At 36.0% G+C, this 21,691-nt stretch overlaps 2 protein-coding genes across 3 annotated transcripts; both read right to left on the bottom strand.

Annotated features, from left to right (window-relative positions):
- Window positions 1-593: 593 nt before the first annotated feature.
- On the bottom strand, window positions 594-3,325 carry LOC145054671 (Transducin/WD40 repeat-like superfamily protein). Its single transcript, XM_079002906.1, has 8 exons — window positions 3,163-3,325; window positions 2,910-2,975; window positions 2,736-2,825; window positions 2,530-2,662; window positions 2,232-2,350; window positions 2,025-2,092; window positions 1,869-1,917; window positions 594-1,757 (listed from the first exon to the last, which is right to left on the bottom strand). The coding sequence occupies exons 1-8, from the start codon at window positions 3,172-3,174 to the stop codon at window positions 741-743; spliced, it is 1,554 nt and encodes a 517-aa protein (XP_078859032.1). The 5' UTR covers window positions 3,175-3,325; the 3' UTR covers window positions 594-740.
- Window positions 3,326-7,015: 3,690 nt separating this feature from the next.
- LOC145054670 (Protein kinase superfamily protein) lies at window positions 7,016-15,917 on the bottom strand. 2 transcript variants are annotated; one of them, XM_079002904.1, is made up of 21 exons: window positions 15,119-15,917; window positions 14,567-14,665; window positions 14,445-14,492; window positions 14,165-14,311; window positions 13,835-13,933; window positions 13,656-13,742; window positions 13,344-13,406; window positions 13,031-13,105; window positions 12,838-12,924; window positions 12,652-12,738; window positions 12,171-12,371; window positions 12,005-12,091; window positions 11,643-11,744; window positions 11,337-11,540; window positions 11,153-11,233; window positions 10,718-10,810; window positions 10,255-10,626; window positions 9,889-10,170; window positions 8,617-9,000; window positions 7,944-8,187; window positions 7,016-7,855 (listed from the first exon to the last, which is right to left on the bottom strand). In XM_079002904.1, exons 1-21 carry the CDS (start codon window positions 15,198-15,200, stop codon window positions 7,210-7,212), a joined length of 3,570 nt encoding a protein of 1,189 aa, XP_078859030.1. In that variant the 5' UTR covers window positions 15,201-15,917; the 3' UTR covers window positions 7,016-7,209. The 2 variants fall into 2 exon arrangements, with proteins under 2 accessions (XP_078859030.1, XP_078859031.1); XM_079002905.1 differs by having other exon boundaries at window positions 14,165-14,305; window positions 15,119-15,916.
- Window positions 15,918-21,691: the final 5,774 nt, after the last annotated feature.

The following is a 21,691-nucleotide window of genomic DNA, read 5'->3' as shown; positions in this document are numbered from 1 at the left end:
GACAATACAATAATTATAGGTGTGCATAAAAAATGATTCAAAAACTGTCTAGCTTTTTGATAATTTAAAACTAAAAAATCATATTGAGAAGTAAAAAACTAATTTTCCTGTTTAACATAGGTTGAACTTTCACCCCCCAAAGAAAAAAAGACAAAATCTTAACTCGAATGTTCAAATCTCATAAAATGTTTGAATCGTATAGGTGGAACAATTATAAACTTGAATATTACTTGATGACTTAAAAAGGGGCATAACATATACCCCTACAGATATAAAAACATTTCTTTTGACTAAATAGATACACGTCTTGTAGTTATTGGGTTAAATGAAGAGAATGAGCTTCATCTGTTCAGATTCAGACAGACATTATGGCTGGAGATGTCAATTTTTTTCAAAACTTTTACAAGCTTTCGTTTATAGATGCCATGGATAGCTATTTTTTATTTAAATTTTGAGTTCAAAATATAGCTTAATAAATGTAAACTTTTAGTAAATAGCATTGTGTCACTATTATAAAATAAGAAAAGGAACTACAAAAAAAAAAAAAAAAAACAATCTAGTCTTTCTACATCAGTTGCATTCCAATTCCTTAATTTAGATTCCAATTCATGTGACATTCTATTCATTTCAAAATTTTGGCGTCTGATTGATAAATAGATTCATTCTCAAGCTCTGGATTCTATGTTCTCTAATACAAAATTAACAAAATTTCTCAAAAAACCCAACCAAAACTCCAAATCTCACTTTCCTTTTTTGCTAACAAAAGGCTGCAAAGCAATCGGCAATTCATTCACCTCAGTAATCCTCTTTTGCTTCTTTTTATCCCTTCCTTCATTCTCCTCAACAAACCCCCTCTTTGCATTCTCAATCCCCTCCTGTTTCTTCCTCGCCACCTTACTCGGCTTACTCCTCCCTTTCGTCTTCTTCTTAACCGCCACACTCTTGGCGGCAGCCACCGCCGCCGCCTTCTCCTCCTCCACCTCTGCCTTCGTCTTCTTCTCCTTCCTCTTCGCCTCCCTCATATTCCCAACCTTTGTGGGGTCCAGCATCACCGATTCCGGCGGCAGTTTATCAAGCAACACCCTCACCTCCTTCTCCCGCCTCTCCTTCACCGTCTCAAACGGATTCGCCACCCACGAATCAAAGTTCGGTTCACCGGATCCCGGAACCAGAATCGAGGAGAATCCCATGGAATGTCCGATTCCGAGCACGTCTTCGTAAGGTCGGAATTGGATTCTATTGATTTGGTAACCTTTCGCCATTGTATGAATCATGTATCGATTGTAATTTGAAGAATCTGAAGTCTGTAGAATCTGTGTGAATGAGCCTGTGGAGGCTGCAAGGAGACCTTTTTGGCTGAAACTTAGGGTTTTGGCATTTCCGGGAAGAGTTTGTAGGGTTTTGTAGGTTCTTAAATCCCAGATTTTGATTTTCTTGTCCATTCCGGCGGTGGCCATGAGGTGGCCGTTTGGGTGGAAGGAGATGGCGGTGACCGGGCCATGGTGGCAGAGGATTTTGATTAGCGGGGTGGAGGTGGTGGGCTTCCACATGCAGACTGTGCCGCCGGAATGGCCGGAGGTGATGACACTGTTGTAAGGGTTTAGTTGTAAAACGTCTGACCGGCCAAGGGCAGTTCGGTAATTTCCCACCATTTGGCCGGTGGTGATGTCTTGAAAGCGGAGGTGGCTGGATTTGTTTATGGATGATAGAAGGAAATGGTTTTTGAGAAATTGAAGCTTCAACACTGCTCCATGTTCCTGAAGAACAAAAAATAAAAAAAAAATAAAAAATAAAAAAAAAATCAATGAAAGTATGTTGCTATTTCTTGCATTATAAAAAATTTAAAATTTATGAATGGTGGGACTGACCTTCAGGCAATGAAGTTCTGTGCCAGCACGGTTGTAAATATATGTGTACCTGTATATAATTAAAAAAAGAAAAAGAAAAATCATTTACTCGAATATATAAATAAGGATGATTTTCCAATTTATAACTTAATTTACTAAAAGGAAAAGAATCTTTACTTCTTTTGTGCTGCAGCAAAGAACAATTCATTGTGCAAAAACACCGCATCGCGCACAGTTTCTCTAACCTGAAACAATCAATCAACAAGTCAAATTTTTAAGTAATTATGATTAAATCATGTCATACAAATGTTGTATGAAGTAAGATACCAGAATCCCAATTAAGATTAGTAATAAGACACAAGCAAAAAGTATAAATCTAGTTACCTGAAAGTCCTTAACAGGTTTCAAAGTATGCATGTCCATAATCGCCAGGTGGCCTTTGCGTCCTGCTGTCAACATATATCTCCCACTTGAGGTGTAATCAATGGTGTAAGGACCAAGATCTGTTCAACCACATTCAGTTTGTAACATTATCAGGAGAAAAATGAGACCATTAGTTACATAACAAAGATATAGATCATTTCAGCTTTCTAGAAAAGTGAAATGTCTTCAACACTTCTGAATTATGTGCAGAAGGTTATTAAGCACTTGAGCATTAGATTCATAACAGGTGGGAGCCTACCTGGTAAGATGATATCAAATTGATTCTTTCTACTAGCAACATCCACTTCCTGAGCAATAGACTGTTGACTGAACCTCCATGTCTTTTCAATACCTTCAGGTTCCAGAAGGCCACTCTCAGTTTGCATAAGCCACTGATGTAAACACATGAACACATTACGCATTGAAGAAAACCACAAGTGTAACACAACAGCAATGAAACTTCACCTTCTCGGCTTTAGCAGCAGCATTAGCAGACTTCTTATATAGTTCTTCTCTATTAGCAAGCTGGCCTTTCAATTTTTTGTCTTTCAAGCCCTACCAAAAATGAGGAATAATTCAGATTGAAATGTTAACAAAGCCGAATGTGTTGTGGTTATCAATCAATGATGCGAGTTGTACCTCTAAGTCGGCACTTTCACCTCTCTGGTATTTTTTAACTTTGACATCGATGTCATCCGAAAAATCCTGAAACCAAAGTAAGTATCCGCATGCTAAGTAGATAGAATTCATATTATTAATTTGTATTGATATTGATAGAAGCATGTGTAACAATAATCCATCAGACAATTTACGAGAACAAAATTACAACTAAAACACACACACAGAGGAATAAAACACGATAAACATTGGGATGTTTGCGAGAGATACGTACCTGTATCTCCATTTTCTTATGATTTGACCAGCCCGTGTTGGTGTAGTCAACGTCCGGTGCCTGCGGATGTGGTGGCCGGAGAAGGGGTCGGAGGAGGGATTCCGGTGAGCAGGTGATGGTGGCGCAGTGAAGAGAGATGACCTAAACGAGTTAATAGGGAGGGTTTTAATTCAATATTTTGTTAAATTGCTTCTTTCTGGGTTTATGCATTAAAAGCCCCTTGAGATTTTTTTTTCCGACTTATACCCATTTTTTTTTCCCGACTTCTCCAAGGGGAGTGAAAGCAAATATAAAAAATACATAAAAATAATAATTAATGAAACGTTGAAAGCTAATATATTATGCATATTAAAATTAAGAACCTTTAACTAACTATAAGTCAAACCGTCTCTACTTATATTAACATTCCAACTCCTAAAAAGCTAAAACAAATCGGTCCATAAGTGATGATTGATGACAACAGTTTAAGAAAGAAATTATAAAGAAAAATAGAAATCAGTTGAAGAGAAGAGAGCTTACCACAATCAATTGATGATGATGCTTTCGTTAGTTGTCTCTTACTTCAGATTGAAAAAAAAAATCGAACTCAGTCTTATCAGTTTAACAACGAGAGGCGATTGAAATCGAACTCAAAAACAGAAATCAGAGGAGAGGTTGAAAAAAGTCGATTAGCAGCAGGTTTAGAGAGAAATCGAAGAGTTTTTTTCCATAAAAAACCTTATATTTTGATTTTTTTTTTCTTTTTAAACCTAAAACTTTTAGTTTTTTCGAAAAAGACCCAAAGTTTACTGAAAACTTGTTGTTTCGGACCCTAACAGGTCACCAACAAATAAACTAACTGATTTTTTCATAAATGACCCTACATTTTGTATTTTTTTTCCAGTTTAGACCAAAAAAGGTTAAGAACCATAAGAACCTCTAACTTTAGATGTTTATAAAGGGTTTAGGGTAACCCTAAACCCTAAACCCTAAACCTTAAACCCTAAATCCTAAACCCTAACCCCTAAACCCTAAACCCTTTATAACCATCTAAAATTAAAGGTTCTCACGGTTCTTAACCTTTTTTGGTTCTCATTTAAACCTTTATATATATATATATATATATATATATATATATATATATATATATATATATATATATATATATATATATATTGGGACCCACCTTTAAGTGGGGTCCAAACACCCCACTACTTGTACATTGCATCCGCCACTGGACATCGGGTACCAATGGGCATGTCGGAGGCACCAACAAATTCAACCCTCGTTGTGGAGTCAACCCTGTTATCTCTTTCCTCTCATTTCCCTTCTTCTCCCCTTTTATGCCCCGAATGTCCCGTTACTTAGGGAAAAAACCATTTAAGAGAAGATCTCCCTGAGCATCCTATCCTTTTTCTTCTTCTTTTACATTGTATCTTATAAATCTTAGTTGTACCCAAATATGAGGGGTGTAAGGGATGATCATGATTTACATGTGTTTGGAGAAATGAGTGGAATAACGAGAAAAGAGAGAGAAAAAAAAGGTGATAGAGGAGATAATATGGCTTCGAAAGGCAGGGATGACACGGATGGATATCCACCATATTAGAATATTTATTTATTAAAATCAGTTAAACATATTACAAATAGTTACAAGGACACAATCCAATCCAAAAAAAACATAGTAAAAAATAGTCAACTACAAAAAACCAACCAACCATCTACTCTAAAATAACTCAAAAGAGTTCCAAATCGCATCTACTCTAAAATAACTCAAAAGAGTTCCAAATCGCCCAATGTTGGATGTAATTTATCGTAAAAAGTGGACTAATGTCCTGCGGAATATAATTTTATGCAACTAAAATATTCATAAACACATGTTATGTCCTTATATTAACTTTGAAATATTAAATTTTACATTGATACGAAATATTATAACTTTCTATCACCTCACCAAATGAATTTGGTTCTAGTTGGACTCTTCTAACGTACACTTTTTTCACTAAGAATCGATATATCTCAAAATTAGTTTATGTTTTTTAATGGGAAAATGACTTAATACTTAAGAGGGTAATCTACTTTTTATTTTGTACACATTTAGTCGTTGAAGTTTTTTTTATTTATATTTGATCAGATAACTTGTTTTTTTGTACACATTCAGCCCAACGGGCTGACCTAATATGATAATATAATTTTCAGATTGTACATATTTAATCCTTAATGTTTTTGTACATATTCAATCCTCGTGACTGGTTTCTTTAGGTTTATTCATGATATCCTACGTGTAACAATCATTAATGAGGTGTCTTATACGTGGTTCGTCCATCACTCATATCAACAACCTAATTCATGAATCGGTCAAATAATGTTGATGTCATAGTTTTCTCCAAACATAAGATGTCTTCAGCTTTGGTTTCATCTATCTCCATAACAAACAATGCGATTCTTTGCGATTGCTTTCTCCCAACTCGAATTTGCAATCTTGAGACAAAAGAATACTTCGGCAAAAAGTTTAGAGTCTTTCCTAATTTAGACATGGTTCACAATAGGAATGAGAATTTGGCTTGAAAACCCGACCGAACCGAAACTCGAACACAACCGAACCGAATTAGGCCCGAATAAGCAATTCGATTCGATTCTCGGGTATCTATATTAGGCTTATTTGGTTCTCGGGTTATTCGGTTCTAAATACCTGACTTGGAATTGAAAAATCATTTTTTGTAATCGTATTTTTCTTGCTACATCTAATTGATCCGGTCGTGTTTTTCTTTGTCCATCCTTCGGTGATCGAGTCGTACATTTAAAACAAAAAAAAAAACCCTATTGCATCGTATTACCAAAGTCAACTTTCTACTCGATCGTACTACGCAAATTCTAACCGTTTTTTGCACCTTTGAAACAGTTATATATACTTTGTATTATTTTTAATTAACAAATTTGTTTCTTTAAAAGATTTGTTATGGAATCATAAACTACAAAAGTCATAAAAAATACAATGTTTATAATCATATTATAAATGTTATTTGGGTTATAGATTCTTTTCGGTTATATTAGGTCCTTAATTATCTTGTACATGTTATCCGGGTAATAACCGAACTGAACCGATTAATACCCGAACCGAACCGAACCGGTACCCGTATTGGTTATTTTGTTTGGTTTTCGGTTCACACAATTACCCTTATTCGGTTTTCAGGCTATTCGGGTTAGAGTCGGTTCAGTCCGGTTCCGACCCAAATAACATCCCTAGTTCACAAAAACAAAGAAACCGATTATAAAGATTGAATATGTGAAAAAAATGAAGAAATCGGTCATAAAGATTGAATGCATATACAAATATTAAGGACTAAATGTATGCAAAATGAAAATTATATTATCATATTAAGTAATTTTTTTCTAAATTAACTTTAACCGAATGTATATAAAAAACAAGTTAAATAGTTAAATATAGACAAAAAAAACTCAATAACTAAATTATACAAAATAAAAAGTATATTACCTCTTTTAAGTAAATTTTTTATTTTTTATTAATCACGGGAAAGACTCCTTTGGCTTCTCACTTCTGAGTTCTGATAATGAAATTAGAATAAATAATACCTCTACAATATCAAATATTTTAAAGTTTCAAAACAGATCCCTGCTGTTTATGTCTAGTTATATTCAAAATCTATACTTTATTAAGATTTCAAGTTATAACCTTTCTGCCCGTGCTTTTTATTTTTCTTTCATTTCAGTTATTTTCTAATTTCGACTCAGGAGTGCTTTCAATTTTCCTGATGTTAAATATACAACTACGCACACTAAGTTTACAAAATTTGCTTGATGGCCCTTCAAGTCTTGAAAAATTATGATTATGCACAAACTTTTAAAGAAAAAGTTACACAAAAACTACTACTTTATAAAAACCGGCCCAACCTCTCATTTGTTGCTATTATGTGTATATTTACAAATATACCAAGGAAACAAATTCCTAGTACAATGTAACATTTTATCTATACATTTCACATACAACACAATTTGCCGCCAAAACAACCTTGAAAAAAAAAGTCAAACAAACCCCCAAAAAAAAAGTCAACGTGACCGTGACAATAACCTCAAAACTTCACCATAATCGCTCATACTCCCACTCGAAAACCTCTTCATTCTTTCCCATAACTGCAATCGTCTCCTGGGCCTCAATGGGCCGGAACTCGAGCTTATCCTATACGAATCTACATCAAGCCCGAGCCCTGAAAACCCGCTCTCCACATCTAACGGGCTCTCATAGCCCGTATAGTTGGACCGGGTCGGGCCTGATTCAGGCCCGGCCCGCTGGTTAAACTCCATGGACGCTAAATCCTCTTGGCTACAACTCCTTGACCCCAAATCTTGTGTCTCTTCACACTCATTACACACCAATTTCAAAGCTTGAACCACCTCACCCATAAAAGGCCGGTGAGACACCTCGGGTTGCACACACATTGAAGCGATTGCAGCCACTTTGGCTATACTATCAAACGGGACTTCCGGGCTCAATGACGGGTCGATCAACAAGTTTAACCCTTCTGGGCTCGGGAGTAAGGGTCGGGCCCACGCAACTAGGTTTTCTTGGCCCGATGGCATTGACATGTCAACGGGCTTTCTTCCGGTCAGTAGCTCGAGAAGTACCACACCATAGCTATAAACATCACTCTTTACAAGAAGATGGCCCGTCATCGCGTACTCGGGGGCCACGTATCTACATAAAAAAAAATCAAGAAAATTGTATGATTTGGAGTGTAAAATGTTTTTTTTTGGAGGGAAAGAAATCGAAGGATGTAATGTACCCGAATGTGCCCATGACACGGGTGGAGATGTGTCGGTTGTCTTCATCTAAAGCGGTTCGGGCCAACCCGAAATCGGAAACTTTTGGAGTGAAGTCGTCTTCTAAGAGAATGTTGCTAGATTTGAAGTCGCGGTGTATGACTCGTGGGCTTGAGTCTTCATGTAAGTAAGCTAGCCCACGGGCTGCACCGAGGGCTATCTTTAACCGGGCCCGCCAATCCAAGGGTGAGGTTTCCTTGTCAATTCCTGAAACAACCAAAGTTTACCATCTTCATAAACAAAAGTAGAGCATAAAAAGTCAACCATTTTGAGCTTCCAAAGTCGACTAAAATATTTTTTTGGCTTAGATGACATTTGACGTTTGTTATGTTGCAGATGACATGACATGACAGGTTGTACAAAATGTCAATGGGACAAAAATTGTAATTTTTTGTCTAAAAAGATGGAAGACATGACAAAACACGTTGTACTGTATTAGGATGTCAATGGGAAAAAAACTACATTATACTGCGTTTGTCATGCATTGTACCGGAACCAAAGTCAACGAGACAAAAATTGCAATTTTTTGTCTCACCCAAAAAGACACCGCATAGACTCGCTCTTTTTCTCGTCCATTTAAAAGACATAAATACCCTCCTCACACTGCTAATCTTAAAAAATATATCATAGCTATACCATGAAGATGAGATTCAACGCTTCCATTTGGGATGAGCTCATAAACCAAACACCGGTTTTTTTCCTCGGTACAAATACCGATCAACCGGACCAAGTTTCTATGATGCAAGCGGCTAAGCATCTCGACTTCAGCCAAGAATTCCCGACCCCCTTGTTGATCATCTCTCTTAAGTACTTTAACTGCAACTTTTGTTCCATCTTCAAGAACACCATTATACACACGCCCAAATCCACCTTCACCAAGAACTCCTGATTCATTGAAGTTATCGGTTGCTTTCTCCATTTCACTTGAACTAAATGTCTTAGCGGATCCCGTGTATGCTATACTAGAACGGAATGATAGTGAATTTGACTCGGGCCCACTTCCGATTGATGCACCCACCCCTGCAAATACAAGTTTTAGATATATGAAAATGAGGTGTTGTTTCTTTTCGACTTAATCTGATAAGCTATATATAAGTGTTTCTCTTTTACTTTATACAAAAACAATGACTTGATAGAGAAAATCTTCCACATCTAGTTGGAAGTTTTTCACAAATTTGCCCTCGTGCATGTTGTCGTTTTTTCGAATATTTTTTAAACATCATTTATCTTAAGATAAAACTCGTCAATAAAGCTCACACATGTGTGTGTATATGTATGTATGTATAGTCAACCTTATATTTTTACTTTTAGGGTCAAAAAAGTGAAAACCAATATGAACTTTATTTACTGATATTGTAATAAAGTTTAGGAAAAACACCTAACTATTATTAAAGTTCCGTTTAGGTCATTCAAACTATAAAAAACTTCGAATGAGGACACCCAACTATACAATCAGGTTCATCAAAACCAAATCCTCCCAAAAATGACAAAAATAGCCCTAATACACATCTGTTTAGTCCAATACAGAAAAAATATAACTTTCAACTACTTATTTTTTCTGAGGTTTGTAAGCATGGCAAACAAGCCCCCAAACTATGGGCTAGTTTTTGTTTAGCGACTTAAGTTCAAAACAGAATTGAAGGGTATAATGACTATTTTACCACTTTCCAGTGTAATTTCTTCCAGATTTGGTGTAAATGAACCCAGTTACATCGTTCGGTGTACTTCTAAGTTTCAAGGGTACAACAGTCATTTTACCATTTTTCAGTATAATTTCACCCAGATTTGGTGTAAATGAACCCAAATACATAGTATAGTGTACTTTCATCTTTTTAGCCTAAAAAAACCTTCTTCAATAGTTCAATGACAATTATAATCACTAAAACTTTTATATAAATTTTGAGTTACCTGATGATTTTGTGACAGAAGGCAAAGTAGCCGGTGGGTTTGACCCTGATTGAGCCCTGTTCCTATCTTTAAACACCAAAACCCAAACCACAACACCAACTAGAACCACAGCTACAACCACTGAGAAAGCTATTATAGCAATCAAACCACTATTCAGCTTATTGCTATGCCTCTGTTTACTCACATCAACACCCAATGGTTTCACATCCCTTCCATTGTTTCCATGACCATATGGTTCACCATTATAGCTTGAAGATGGCAAAGGTGGTGATGGAGGAAGCCCTGAATTCAAAAAAAAAAAAGTTCTCCAAGATAAGCACTTTGACTTTTCAGGTCAAACAAACTCATTATCATCACTTCATATACCTGGATATTTCACGAAAAGAACTTCATAATCGCCAAAAAGTGAGGACTTAATTGGGACTTGTTTCATCCATAATCTTTGAGCCACAACATATGCTGTATAATTTTCAAAAATTTCACCAAGGGGTACTAAGTTGATTATAGCAATTGTTTTTTCTTGATCTTGGTTGTCTTCATTTGCTCCCATGATTCGAACTTGACTTGATTTTAGAAAGAGTCCAGAAGCCATTTCAAATGCCAGCTCAGATACCAATGGGAAGAAGGTGTATAATGAGATGCTAAGGCGGAGCTCCACTTGCATTGGTAATACACATTTGCATGGTGTTCCAGGAGGGGTGTTTGTCAATGGATCCACACATACTATTGATGAGCAATCTACAAATTCAATAAAAAGAGTAAAATCAAGAAATCTTGAATCGATTCTTGATGAGAGAAATAACTCAATAAGCAAAGTTTATCTACATACCTTCATTGGGAGGTGGAGGTGGTAATGCTTGAAATGGCTTTGGAATCATTGGTGGAGAACGAGAAGGGGAAACTTTAGGAGAGAGAATCGGCACTTGCAAATATAAAGATCATAAAAAGATAAGCTTTTGAAGGGTAAAATGGTCATTTTTATCAAATTCAGACTGTTCATTCGGTCTGAAAAAGAAACAATTTTTGTTGACACAACATTAATCCCTATCTGTTTACAAATTTGACTTGATTCAGAAAGAACGACTTAATAGAGAAAGTCAAGGAATGAAGGCTTTCCCCCATTAAGCCCTATCTGTTAACAAATTTTCCCTCATTTAGTTTTTTTTTTTTTTTTTTTTTTTTCCCGTTTCCCTAAGGGTGTTGCCATTTTCTCAATTAAATATTACACATTATTTATTCAGATAACATTTGAGGAGTTTCTTACTTGTAGAGTGTACAGGTGGAGGTGTTGTAGATGGAGAGAACGAAGGTGAAATAGAGTTTTCAATTGGAGGCACAGCCGAATCTGCAAATCATTTGAAAAAAAAAATTGTAACTTTTTGCAATATAAAAGTAGAAAAGATTAAAAAAAATTAAAATGATAGTGTGCATGCATAGATAACGCATACCTAGACTTGGTGGTGGAGGGGTATGGTGGCTTGGCTTAGTCGCCGGACCTGGTGGCGGTGGTGGTAGGCGGTGGTGCATTGGCCTACTTGCTGGTCCAGGTGGTGGTGGTGGATACAATGGTGGTAAAGATGGTGGCGGATGAGATTTTGTAGGTGGTGACTTGTAACCTGAATGTGGAGGAGGAGCATGATGCACAACTGGAGCTACATAAAAGAAAGAACAATTATTAAAATATTAATTTTTGGTTATACTCCATATAATATAAAAATATATAAGGAATTTAAAAAAAAGAAAGAAAAAGAAACCTTTAACTGGAGAATGTGGAGGTGGAGTGATGTTGGTTGTTCGATTTGGTGGAGAAGAAACCGGAGAAATGTCTCTTGGAATAGGAGTTGATATGGGAGAAACTGCAAAATTAATAATTAATTTATTAATTATATGTTTATATAGCATCCCTACTTTCATTTCTTCCTATTACAACATTCTACTTTGAGCACAAAAAAATGAAATTAGAATGTTGAATGGAAAGAAATGAAAGTAGGATACTATAATAAACACATACATGAAAGTACTTTGCTATTTCTTGCATTTAGCCTTTTATTTTTAAACAACCAATATATATTTTGGGATAGATGAAGTATAAAAAATAAAAAAATAAAAAAGACACCTGGTAAATTTGGAGGAGGAATGGATGAGTTATGGTGGATTGGCTGCAAATTTCCTGGCAAGTTTCTTGGAGGCAATGCAACAGGCCCTGTAAATTTAATTAAAAAAAAAAAAAGATCAGATGAATGGAAATAGATAAGCTGCATAAATATGCATTTATAGTTCACCTGGTAAATTAGATGGTGGTGGTGATGATGATGCAACAGGAGATGGTGGTGGTGATGATGCAACAGATGGTGGTGGTGATGATGCAACAGATGGTGGTGGTGGTGATGATGCAACAGATGGTGGTGGTGGCGGTGATGCAGCAGAAGATGGTGGTGGTGATGATGCAACAGGAGATGGTGGTGATGGTGATGCAATAGGCACTAAGATTGTACATTTTATGACATAAATTTGTAGTTAGAATTATGCCACAAATGAACAAAATACAAGAAATAGCTACATACTTTGATTAATTTGTGTATTATAGCATCCTACTTTCATTTCATTTAATTACAACATTATCGCATTGTATTTGGAAATCGATCTTTTTTATAGCATTAAAAATTGGTTATAATTAAATGAAATTGCTATAACAAACTAATTAATGAAAGTACGTTGCTATTTCTTGCATTTAAACTATTAAAGAAACGGATTTTTGCTTACCTGGCGAATTTGGCGGAGGTATGGCGGATATAGGCGGAGTTGGAGGTGAATTTCTTGGCAATGTGATTGGGGGAGACGCCATAGGGGCTGATTAGCAAATTTTATGAGAAAATATTAGTCAAAAAACGTAAAATCAAATTAAAAAATATTATTTATGAAAATATCAACCAAAAGATTTTATCCCACCTGGTGAATTTGGTGGAGGTATGGTGGATATAGGCGGAGTTGGAGGTGAATTTATTGGTAATGTGCTTGGAGGTGATGCAGAAGGGGCTGATTATGATTATGGAAAAATGTCAAAATATTATTTTTGTAATGATTATTACTAAGGGCAAAAAGGTAATTTTTTCAATTGAATGTAAACTTTATCTGTAGTCACCTGGTAAGTTAGGAGAAGGTAGAGGCAATGTAGGAGGTGAACTTGGTAATGTGCTTGGGGGTAAATCAACAGGAACTGCACATATTTATAAAGATTTATGATAAATAACATTAAAAGAAAAAATCATATTTTAAAGTTTTAAAGAATGTCACTTTTCTTTTGGTCATTTCATATATTAGTTCTTTAACTAATTAAAATATTCAAAACACTTGGAATACTAATTATATGATGATTACAACTTCAAACAAAAGAAGCACATCCTAAGACAATGATTACTAAGGGTAAAAAGGTAATTTTCAATTTCAATTTAAACCTGGCAAGATAGGAGGAGATGGAGGCAATGTAGGCGGTGAACTTGGTGGTAAATCAACAGGAACTGCATACCAAATAACACAGGAAATATCAGGTAACAACAACAACCTTTTTCAAGAAACCTTATAATAAACATCAATTACAATTTACACACACCCAAATGCACTTTTTGTATATATATAACACTGAAGAAACATTTCCAAAACAAAATTTATACCGGTTTTCATCTAGTAAACTAAAAATTCCAATACGCCTTTTCTTATATAGTTTGGGATTTTCAAATAAAGACAAAAAAAAATAGATATTCCATTACGTGGCAAGTTAGGAGGTGTTATGGGCAATGTAGGATTTGTTGGTGGTGATGCCTCTGGCAACTTGTTTGGAGGCGATGCCATGGGCCCTACACATAAAATATCAAATTTTAAATATAATTCCTCATTAGATACAAACTTTCACAATCATATTCTAATATATACACACACACACACGCACCAGGCAAAATGATTGGTGGTGATTGGGGGGAGGATGGTGGCACTTGAGCCACGGGTGGTGGATTTTGAAGCATGTCTTGTGGTGGTGGTGCCATTTGTACTGCATTGAAAATTCTTAAAAGTCAATGCAATGAGTGTTTCCTTTTGACTTAATGGGGACATGACTTAATCTGGTAAACTATGTATATATAAGGGTGTTTCTTTTTAACTTACTGCAAAAAGAATAACTTAATATAGAAAGTCACATAAAGGAGACTTTCCTATTTAAATACTAACTTTTTACAAATCAATCTACTTTTTAAATATCATTTATCCATACAACACAGTTTACCTGACATGGTTGGTGGACTGACAGGAGATTTGGAATCCGGTCCCTTTTCCGGTTGAGGAATTGGTGGCACGGATACCGGAACGGTTGGCGGGACAGCTGGCGGGCTTGGTGGTGAGCTTTCTGGGATTGATGTGATTGGCCCTGCAACTAATGTCACATTAATTTTGATATGACTTATTTTGACTTTTAATTAAAGTTCAAAATCATTTGAAGTATGCAAACAAATCCATGTAAATTTCAAATTTTGACCTTGAAAATTAAAGTGTAAATGAGCATATACCTCCTGCATTTGGTGGTGGTTGATTTGGAGATTCAAAATGGGGAGGATCTGAAAGGGAATTTGTAATTGAATTAGATTTAAAAGAAAAAAAAAATTGTTTTTTTATAAAATAAAAGTTTTACCATTTGGTTGAGATGTTGGACCAGGTGAATTGCTAATTATTTGGCCTTCATTAATGGGAGGAACACCAGAAAAACTAGCCGATGGTGATATTGTTTGCCCTGAAAGTAAACAGTATAAATATATTTTAATACAAGAATGAAATCTATTTTTTAAATTTTCTTAAAGGTGATAAAGTTCATGAATTTTCTGGAAATATCATAAATCTTCCGAATCTAATGACGAATATAAGTTTTTTTTTGCTAAATTTGCAAAGATTCATCGAATTACATCAAATCATGATTACAAATTGATTGAATTACCATTCGTGTTTTCACATTTTTTGACAGTAATTCATATTTTCGCAATTAGTAATCACAAAACAAGAACAGCTTGCTCCATCGAGATTTATCAGGAATGTAGCTCAAACACAAGAATAAGAATCAAAAAGGAAGAAACAATCAAACCCACTTCGAAATTTCATAAATTTCCCAAATGGGATCTCAAGAAATGGCTAGATTTGGATATTATCCTTACAGAATCCAAAATCTTGAGAAGGGTAATAAGGGAATTACCTGAAGATACTTCAAGAACCAGAGTACTAGCAATGGCACAAACTTGAAGCACCAAGAAGAAGTACTTCACCATCAAACCCATCCCATGAATACGAAGAATTAGTAATCCCCAAAACACAAAACCCAAATTGATCCAAAAAGAATCAAACCCAAATAATAAAAAGAATAATAACTCTTGTTACTTATTATAATAATAGACTGAACATGTAAAAACTTGAAGCAACAATAAAAGAAGAGAGAGAAAAAGGGTTTAGATCAAAGGACACCCACAAACAGTGAGCGACAAGCAATGAAGAGAAGGAGATGGAGTTCCTTGAAACACTCCAAAAAGGGTTTCGATTTTTTTATTATAAGAGCATAAAATTATGCTCTGTAATTTGCAGAGCTGATTCGTAAAGGTCGACAGGATCATGTTACTATTACAGTTACATACAACTGTTATCTTTTGTTTTCAAGATAAAACTAAATTTAATTATATAGTATTAAAATGAAAAGAACATATTCTCGTATATTACCAATCTTTATACTAACCCAGGATTAAAAACAACAACACTCGAGACAATCAAGATTAATTCTTTATTGTATTAACTTCTGCAGAAATTAACAACTTTTTCAAAGTGTACCAAACAGATTATAAAAAAGGGGGGGTTTGGTGGGATTGAGGAGGGAGGAATGGATGTTTTAGAGACTTTTTTACAGGGGGATTTTCTTGAAATTGTGAAAATAGAGGAACCCCACCAAATGTTTTGTGAAAAAAGAGTTAAGAATTAAAATTGTCGGTTTCTGTTGAAAATTTTAGAAAAGGGTTTGATGGGTGGATTAAAAGGGGGTTGCTTTGACCGATTTGGTTCCTCGATTTCGGTTGATGGTGTTGGCCATTCAAGAAGGTGGAAAATAAGAGAGATGGCATGTGCCTATTTGCATTTGACAACTCACCTTCTTTTTGTGTGAATGTCAAACAAATCACGATAACGATATTGTGTTAATTTTTAGGTAAATCTTTAATTTGTTACATTGCATTATTTTGGAGATTAAATACCATAGAAATTAAATATTCTTCTACTTTTTGTTTCTACATATCTTCTTACCTAATTAAATAGTTATATATATAACATTTAATGTTCATTTATTGAAATTTAATGATATTTTAAGATACTAACATGACACATGTCATCATTTAAATGGGTAAGATGATTGGTAGGAACACAAGGTAGGAAGATAGTTAATTTCTCTAAATATAATTTACAATCAGATGGGTTAATCTATATGTATAAATGGTAATACATAAAATATGGTCCTATACAAAATAATGCACAACATGCTAATACTCTACTACGTCATTGCAGTTTGAAAACGTCTAAATTGTTTTTGAAATCTATGAATAGAGATGTATCTAAGTCTAAATGAGAAGTATCTTCAGTTGTCCATATACTGATCGGTGTCGGGTTGATCAATGGACATAGCGCCAAAGGCTTAAACCAAGTCGGTAGCTTGATTATCAAAAGGTGGGAACCACTCCCATGGTAAAGAGAAGGTGTGGCAGCATGAAGTGCATCATATTGGTGTTGTTGTGTTGGCGAGGCGGCAATACAGATCTGTTGGGAGTTGCGTTGGTTATACTCGATTGTGATGAGGCAGCAACTTGGTTGTTGCTTTGTTTTGATGGCGTTGTTGCTGTTGGAAGTGACTGTTAGGTGAGGAGGAAGTGGCTAGTAGGTAAGGAGAAGGCCACAGAGGTGTGAGGAGAAGGCCACAAAAGTTGACATTGCCCAACCATAAGTGTGACATAGTACACTGTATGGAAGCCACACAAAAGTAGGTTGGCTGTAAGCGCCGATTAGCACATGAGGACGTCGGTTTTCATAATGTTCACATCTCCGTTTGTTAGAGGAACGATTGGAGTAGTGGTTACATTGTGAGTTATCAATGGATCTATAGAAGGGTTGGAGACTTGAGTTAATATGTGAAGTATTATAGACGAAAAAGACTAGCTATTATGGGTCAGACGAGATATGGGAACTTGAGACATGTGTTGTTCCTCTAATGAGAGCATGGAGCAAGCTCGTAGAAAAGCATGGAGCGGATTGCGGTAGTTAGATCATAGTGGTTATATTGTTAATTTTTCTAGATAATCCATTGATTAAATAACTAACAAAAAATGTGTTTTAGATGGTTCATTGATCAAATAGTAGATTGTGGTACTGAGTCCCTAAGTTGTACACGTTGCGTACACTATGCTACGCCCAACGTACAAACAGATTAAGCACCTTTTCCATTAAGTGCTTAATACTTGAGGTTCTAATGTCCAATCTTTAGATCTAAGTTCATTAAGACGTCCTAAGGCATAAAGTTGGCAACTTTATGCCTTTGCATGTTCCATATGCTCCCAACAACCCATTAAGACCTTTCCAAGAGTCTCAATCCATGCATGAGGTCAACACCCATCAAGCCTCCATTTTTATGCTAGGAATGGGCCAAAGGACCTCAAATCTATCCTCCCTAATCTCTAGAGTTGCTCAAACTCTCAAGAGGTGGTCCAAGAACATAAAAAGGGACTAAAGAGAAAACCCTAGCTCTAGAAATGAAAATAATGACCAAAGGTGAAAGTTTTTTACCTCCTTAAGCTTCCTAGGTTGCTCAAAATGTAAGATCCATAAGTTCTTCTTCATTCAAGCTTGTTTCCTCCTCTTCTTTGTAGCTAACACACCAAAAGGATGGTGTTTAAACACTAATATGCTCAAGAACACACACTCTAATGATTTTAGGGTTTTCAAGGACGTTTGAGGGTGAAGAATGCTAGTTAGGGTGAGGATCAAATGAGATAAGGATGCTTATATAGGTCTTAAGTCAGAAAATTAAGGTTTGGTCCTATGTCGCATACGCCCCACATACGTGAAACTCCTCCGCGATCCTTCCTCCATGGTACGCTAAGTGTACCCTTAGGTACGCCCATCGTACTAAAAAGGGACCATTTTGCCAACTGGATTATTTAAAGAGATTAAAATGGTTTACCTGATTTGAGTGTTACAATATGCAGAAGTCGTGGACTTCCGAAGTTTCATGATCGATCAGTGTATGGTAAATAGTGAATCGGATATAAGTTGCTTATTAGCCTAAGTAACCTAAACAAAAATCGTAGCAGCCGTTAAACCGAGAGTGTACATATAGAGAATGTCCAAATCTGACTTCGTAAGAAGAAGTTATGATTTTTCTAAGCTCCAACGTAGCAATGTACAACACTGATATCGCCTTTTAGATCGGTTGATTGTTAGCCGAAACAATCTAAACAATAATCGAAGATCTCCTTAATAAAAACTCGATAATATAAAGACAGTCGAGAATGGACGTCGAACGAGAGAGTTATAAAAATTTAACGGATTTTAATAGTCTAATCCTGTTTAAAATATGACTTTAAAAATAAAGTCAAAATTAGTTGACAAAGTATAAATGAAAGTTGTAGATCTCGTCGATAGCTACACATGGATATAAAACCCATAAAAATGGATCTCGTATGAGCAAGTTGTGAATTTTATAAGAAAACAGAAATTCATGCATGCACAGACAGCATGTGCGGCACGTACTGCCACATCACCCAGAATGCGACACGTGGCACCATGCAGAAAGCAACACGTCACCCTCTTCCGACCTAATGCACAGTGCACACTCTAATTTAGCCTATATAAACCTTCGAAAATCAGCTCTTTCCTCACACCACTCTCCTAGATTCTCTCTAGAACACTTTCCACCCTTAGTCCCTTTTACTCCCAAGTTTCCAGCCCCTTCGGCGAAGCCTTGTGGTGTCGGGTAGCCGGTGAATAGAATCTCCTGGATCAGGGTTTTGCCTGCATAATTCCCGATCTTTGCTAGATTACTCTATAAGTTAATCTACACTTATTTTATTTTAGTGTAACTTTTAATTGTAGTCATAGTCGTTATTCTGAACCTATAATTAAGATTTATCAGTGATTCCAAGTCATTATATTGATTGGTCTACTTACGGGAGTGATGACTAGGCTGGATTTAGTGAGGTGTTTAAAGTGGGATTTCCAAACAGTATATTATTTATACCAAACAGACTCGACCTTCGATATGATCCTACCTGGTTATTCGTTACTTGATATATCTTGATGTAGACATTGAAATTATTTAGGAACCTAGACTATAATTATTATAGTCGCCAGGATTATGAAACTAGACTAAGGCTTAGTGATTTATACGTCTAGGTCTCTTTGGAAGTACAAAGTGAAGCACTGCCAAAATCTTCAGTCACCAATTTTATTAGGTGGGTGCATAATCCCTTTCATGAACATGATTTAATACAAATATTAATTAAAGTATTAAATATTTGTTGATAGTCGTATGTGAATTATATGCTTATTGCATGGATTATATGTTAAGATATATATATATATATATATATATATATATATATATATATATATATATATATATGCAATGCTATGTGTGAACCAAATATGATTCTATTTTATAATAATAGATAATACTATATAACAATATTAGAAGTAGAATTGTTGAGAAGACAAGCAAATAATAATACCTAATACTCTGTATGGAATATATATACACTAATGATAGGTCGATGTAACATCCAGATTCTTGGAGGTATTTAAATTAATATATTTTTGATTTTGGGTAGTTCCATGCCGCGGTGAAGGCATCCCACAACGTGGTGATGCCCGTTGGGTCACATATTTTAAATGTCTGCCACGACATGGTAACCTATGGCCACGACGTGACAGTTGTTTAATGAGAAACTCTAATTTATGAGGTTTGCGCCTTATTTAAAGGAAAGTGATGGCTAGGGGGTGATTACCCTCAGCCTCCATCACACTCTCTTAGCCTCCAAGCAAACCCTAACCTCCATTGTTGCTCTCTAAGTTTTATGTGTTGATTTTTGAAGATTTGAAGAAGAAGGAAGTGACTTCTAGTCTTGGATTCAGCAAGCAACTATTCTTACCATCTTATTATGCACCTTTTGGACTCTTGTAAGTCCACAAGTTCTAAGCTTTTTTATTATAAGTAGAGGTGTAAGTGATCCGATCTACTCGTGAGCTACTCGGGATCGACTCGTTAAAAGGTCGACTTGAGATCGAATTAAACGAGCCTGAGCCGAGCTCGAGCCTAAATATGAGGCTCGTTTATTAAACGAGCTCGAGCTGAGCTTCAATTAGTAGGCTCGCGAGCCTAAACGAGCTTAAACAAGCCTATATATACACATACATACACACACACACACATATATATATATATATATATATATATATATATGTGTGTGTGTGTGTGTGTAGGCTCGCGAGCCCACTAAATTGTTCACGAGTTGAGCTTGAGCTTCATTTTAAGGCTCGAGCTCGAGCTCGAGCTTCCTCAAAATTAAACGAGCCGAGCTCAAGCTTGGTTAGGCTTGGGCTCGGCTCGGCTCGTTTACACCCCTAATTATAAGTGCTAGATCTTGTATTTTGTCCCATTTTCCTCTTGATCTTGTTAAATGGGATGGAGAAATTTCATAAAGGTTGCAGCTCTATGAATCTCTGGATCATTTGGAGTAGTTCATGGGTTAGATCTAAAGTTTTATGGTTGGTTTGTGCCATGCAAAATATTTGGTCATAAGATCCCATTTTAACCTAATTTGAGTCTAATACTGGCATTGGACATGCAAGTTTATAAAACATCAATCTTCAAGATGGTTTTGGTGTTATAAGCTCTTCTAGAGCAAATTAGCTTGTGAATTAAGGGATTAAGTGCTTCTTGGTTAATTCCTTGCCATTTCTTAGCCTTTTTGGATCTAGGACTTGAGATTTAGAGTCCTTGGTAGATCTTAAGGGATAAATGTGGAAACGATATCCATTTGGACGTTAGAAATGATCAAATTTGAACTTTGGAACTTTTGGAATTTGAGGATTTAACTTAACTCATTAGGATGTTTTGGGATCCAGTTCCCACGGTGTGGCCTAGGCTGCTACGACGTGGCGACTGGGAGAAACGCGATTGTTTTGTCATTTGAAGGCCACAATGTGGCCAAGGATGGCCACGATGTGGAGGGTCAACCTTGGCCGTTAACTTTGATTTTTGACATTGTTTTGGCTAGGTTTGACCTATGGGTACTTTGGACATTTTTATTTATATTTGAGTTTGGTCAATTGTCTTGGAATAGGTGTCCGGTGGAGATGATTTACGGAGCAGGGATCCGTTTAGCTATTTTCCGTCTGTTTGTGAGGTGAGTCTTCTTACCATCTTAAGTAGGTCGAAGGCACCAAGGCCGGCCCACTGTATTGTATGAGTAGAATGTATGTTATTGTATGAGTTTAACTGATATGATTGCATGATTTATGTATGGAGCTAATCTAGGCTCGGAGTCATTATGGACTCGGGGTTGATACGAACCCAAGGGTTAATACGGATTCGATACATCTTATTGTTGTTATTTTGGGGTGCTACGGACTCGGGGTTGATACGGACCTGACATAACCACAGGTTGTTATGTTTATGTTGTTGGGTTTTGAGCATTCTAACACTCCTATGGTGTACATGCAACCCTAGAAATCTTGGATCTAT

This window comes from Lactuca serriola, chromosome 5, assembly GCF_051521515.1.
Source record: "Lactuca serriola cultivar US96UC23 chromosome 5, Lser_US96UC23_V15, whole genome shotgun sequence".
In the NCBI taxonomy this organism is placed as follows: domain Eukaryota; kingdom Viridiplantae; phylum Streptophyta; class Magnoliopsida; order Asterales; family Asteraceae; genus Lactuca; species Lactuca serriola.
This window is presented reverse-complemented; position numbering and strand designations above follow the sequence as displayed.

What these genes read in the sequence shown, in the direction of transcription:
- LOC145054671 (XM_079002906.1), bottom strand. An exon ending in GTGAAAGTGCCGACTTAGAG is followed by an intron (nt 2,826 to 2,909) that starts GTACAACTCGCA and finishes CATTTTTGGTAG; the next exon opens with GGCTTGAAAGACAAAAAATT. An exon ending in CAGAACTTCATTGCCTGAAG is followed by an intron (nt 1,758 to 1,868) that starts GTCAGTCCCACC and finishes TTTGTTCTTCAG; the next exon opens with GAACATGGAGCAGTGTTGAA.
- LOC145054670 (XM_079002904.1), bottom strand. Translation starts at nt 15,200, where the DNA reads ATGGGTTTGATGGTGAAGTACTTCTTCTTGGTGCTTCAAGTTTGTGCC. An exon ending in AACACCTCCTAACTTGCCAC is followed by an intron (nt 13,407 to 13,655) that starts GTAATGGAATAT and finishes TTTGGTATGCAG; the next exon opens with TTCCTGTTGATTTACCACCA. An exon ending in CGTGTCATGGGCACATTCGG is followed by an intron (nt 7,856 to 7,943) that starts GTACATTACATC and finishes TTTTTTATGTAG; the next exon opens with ATACGTGGCCCCCGAGTACG.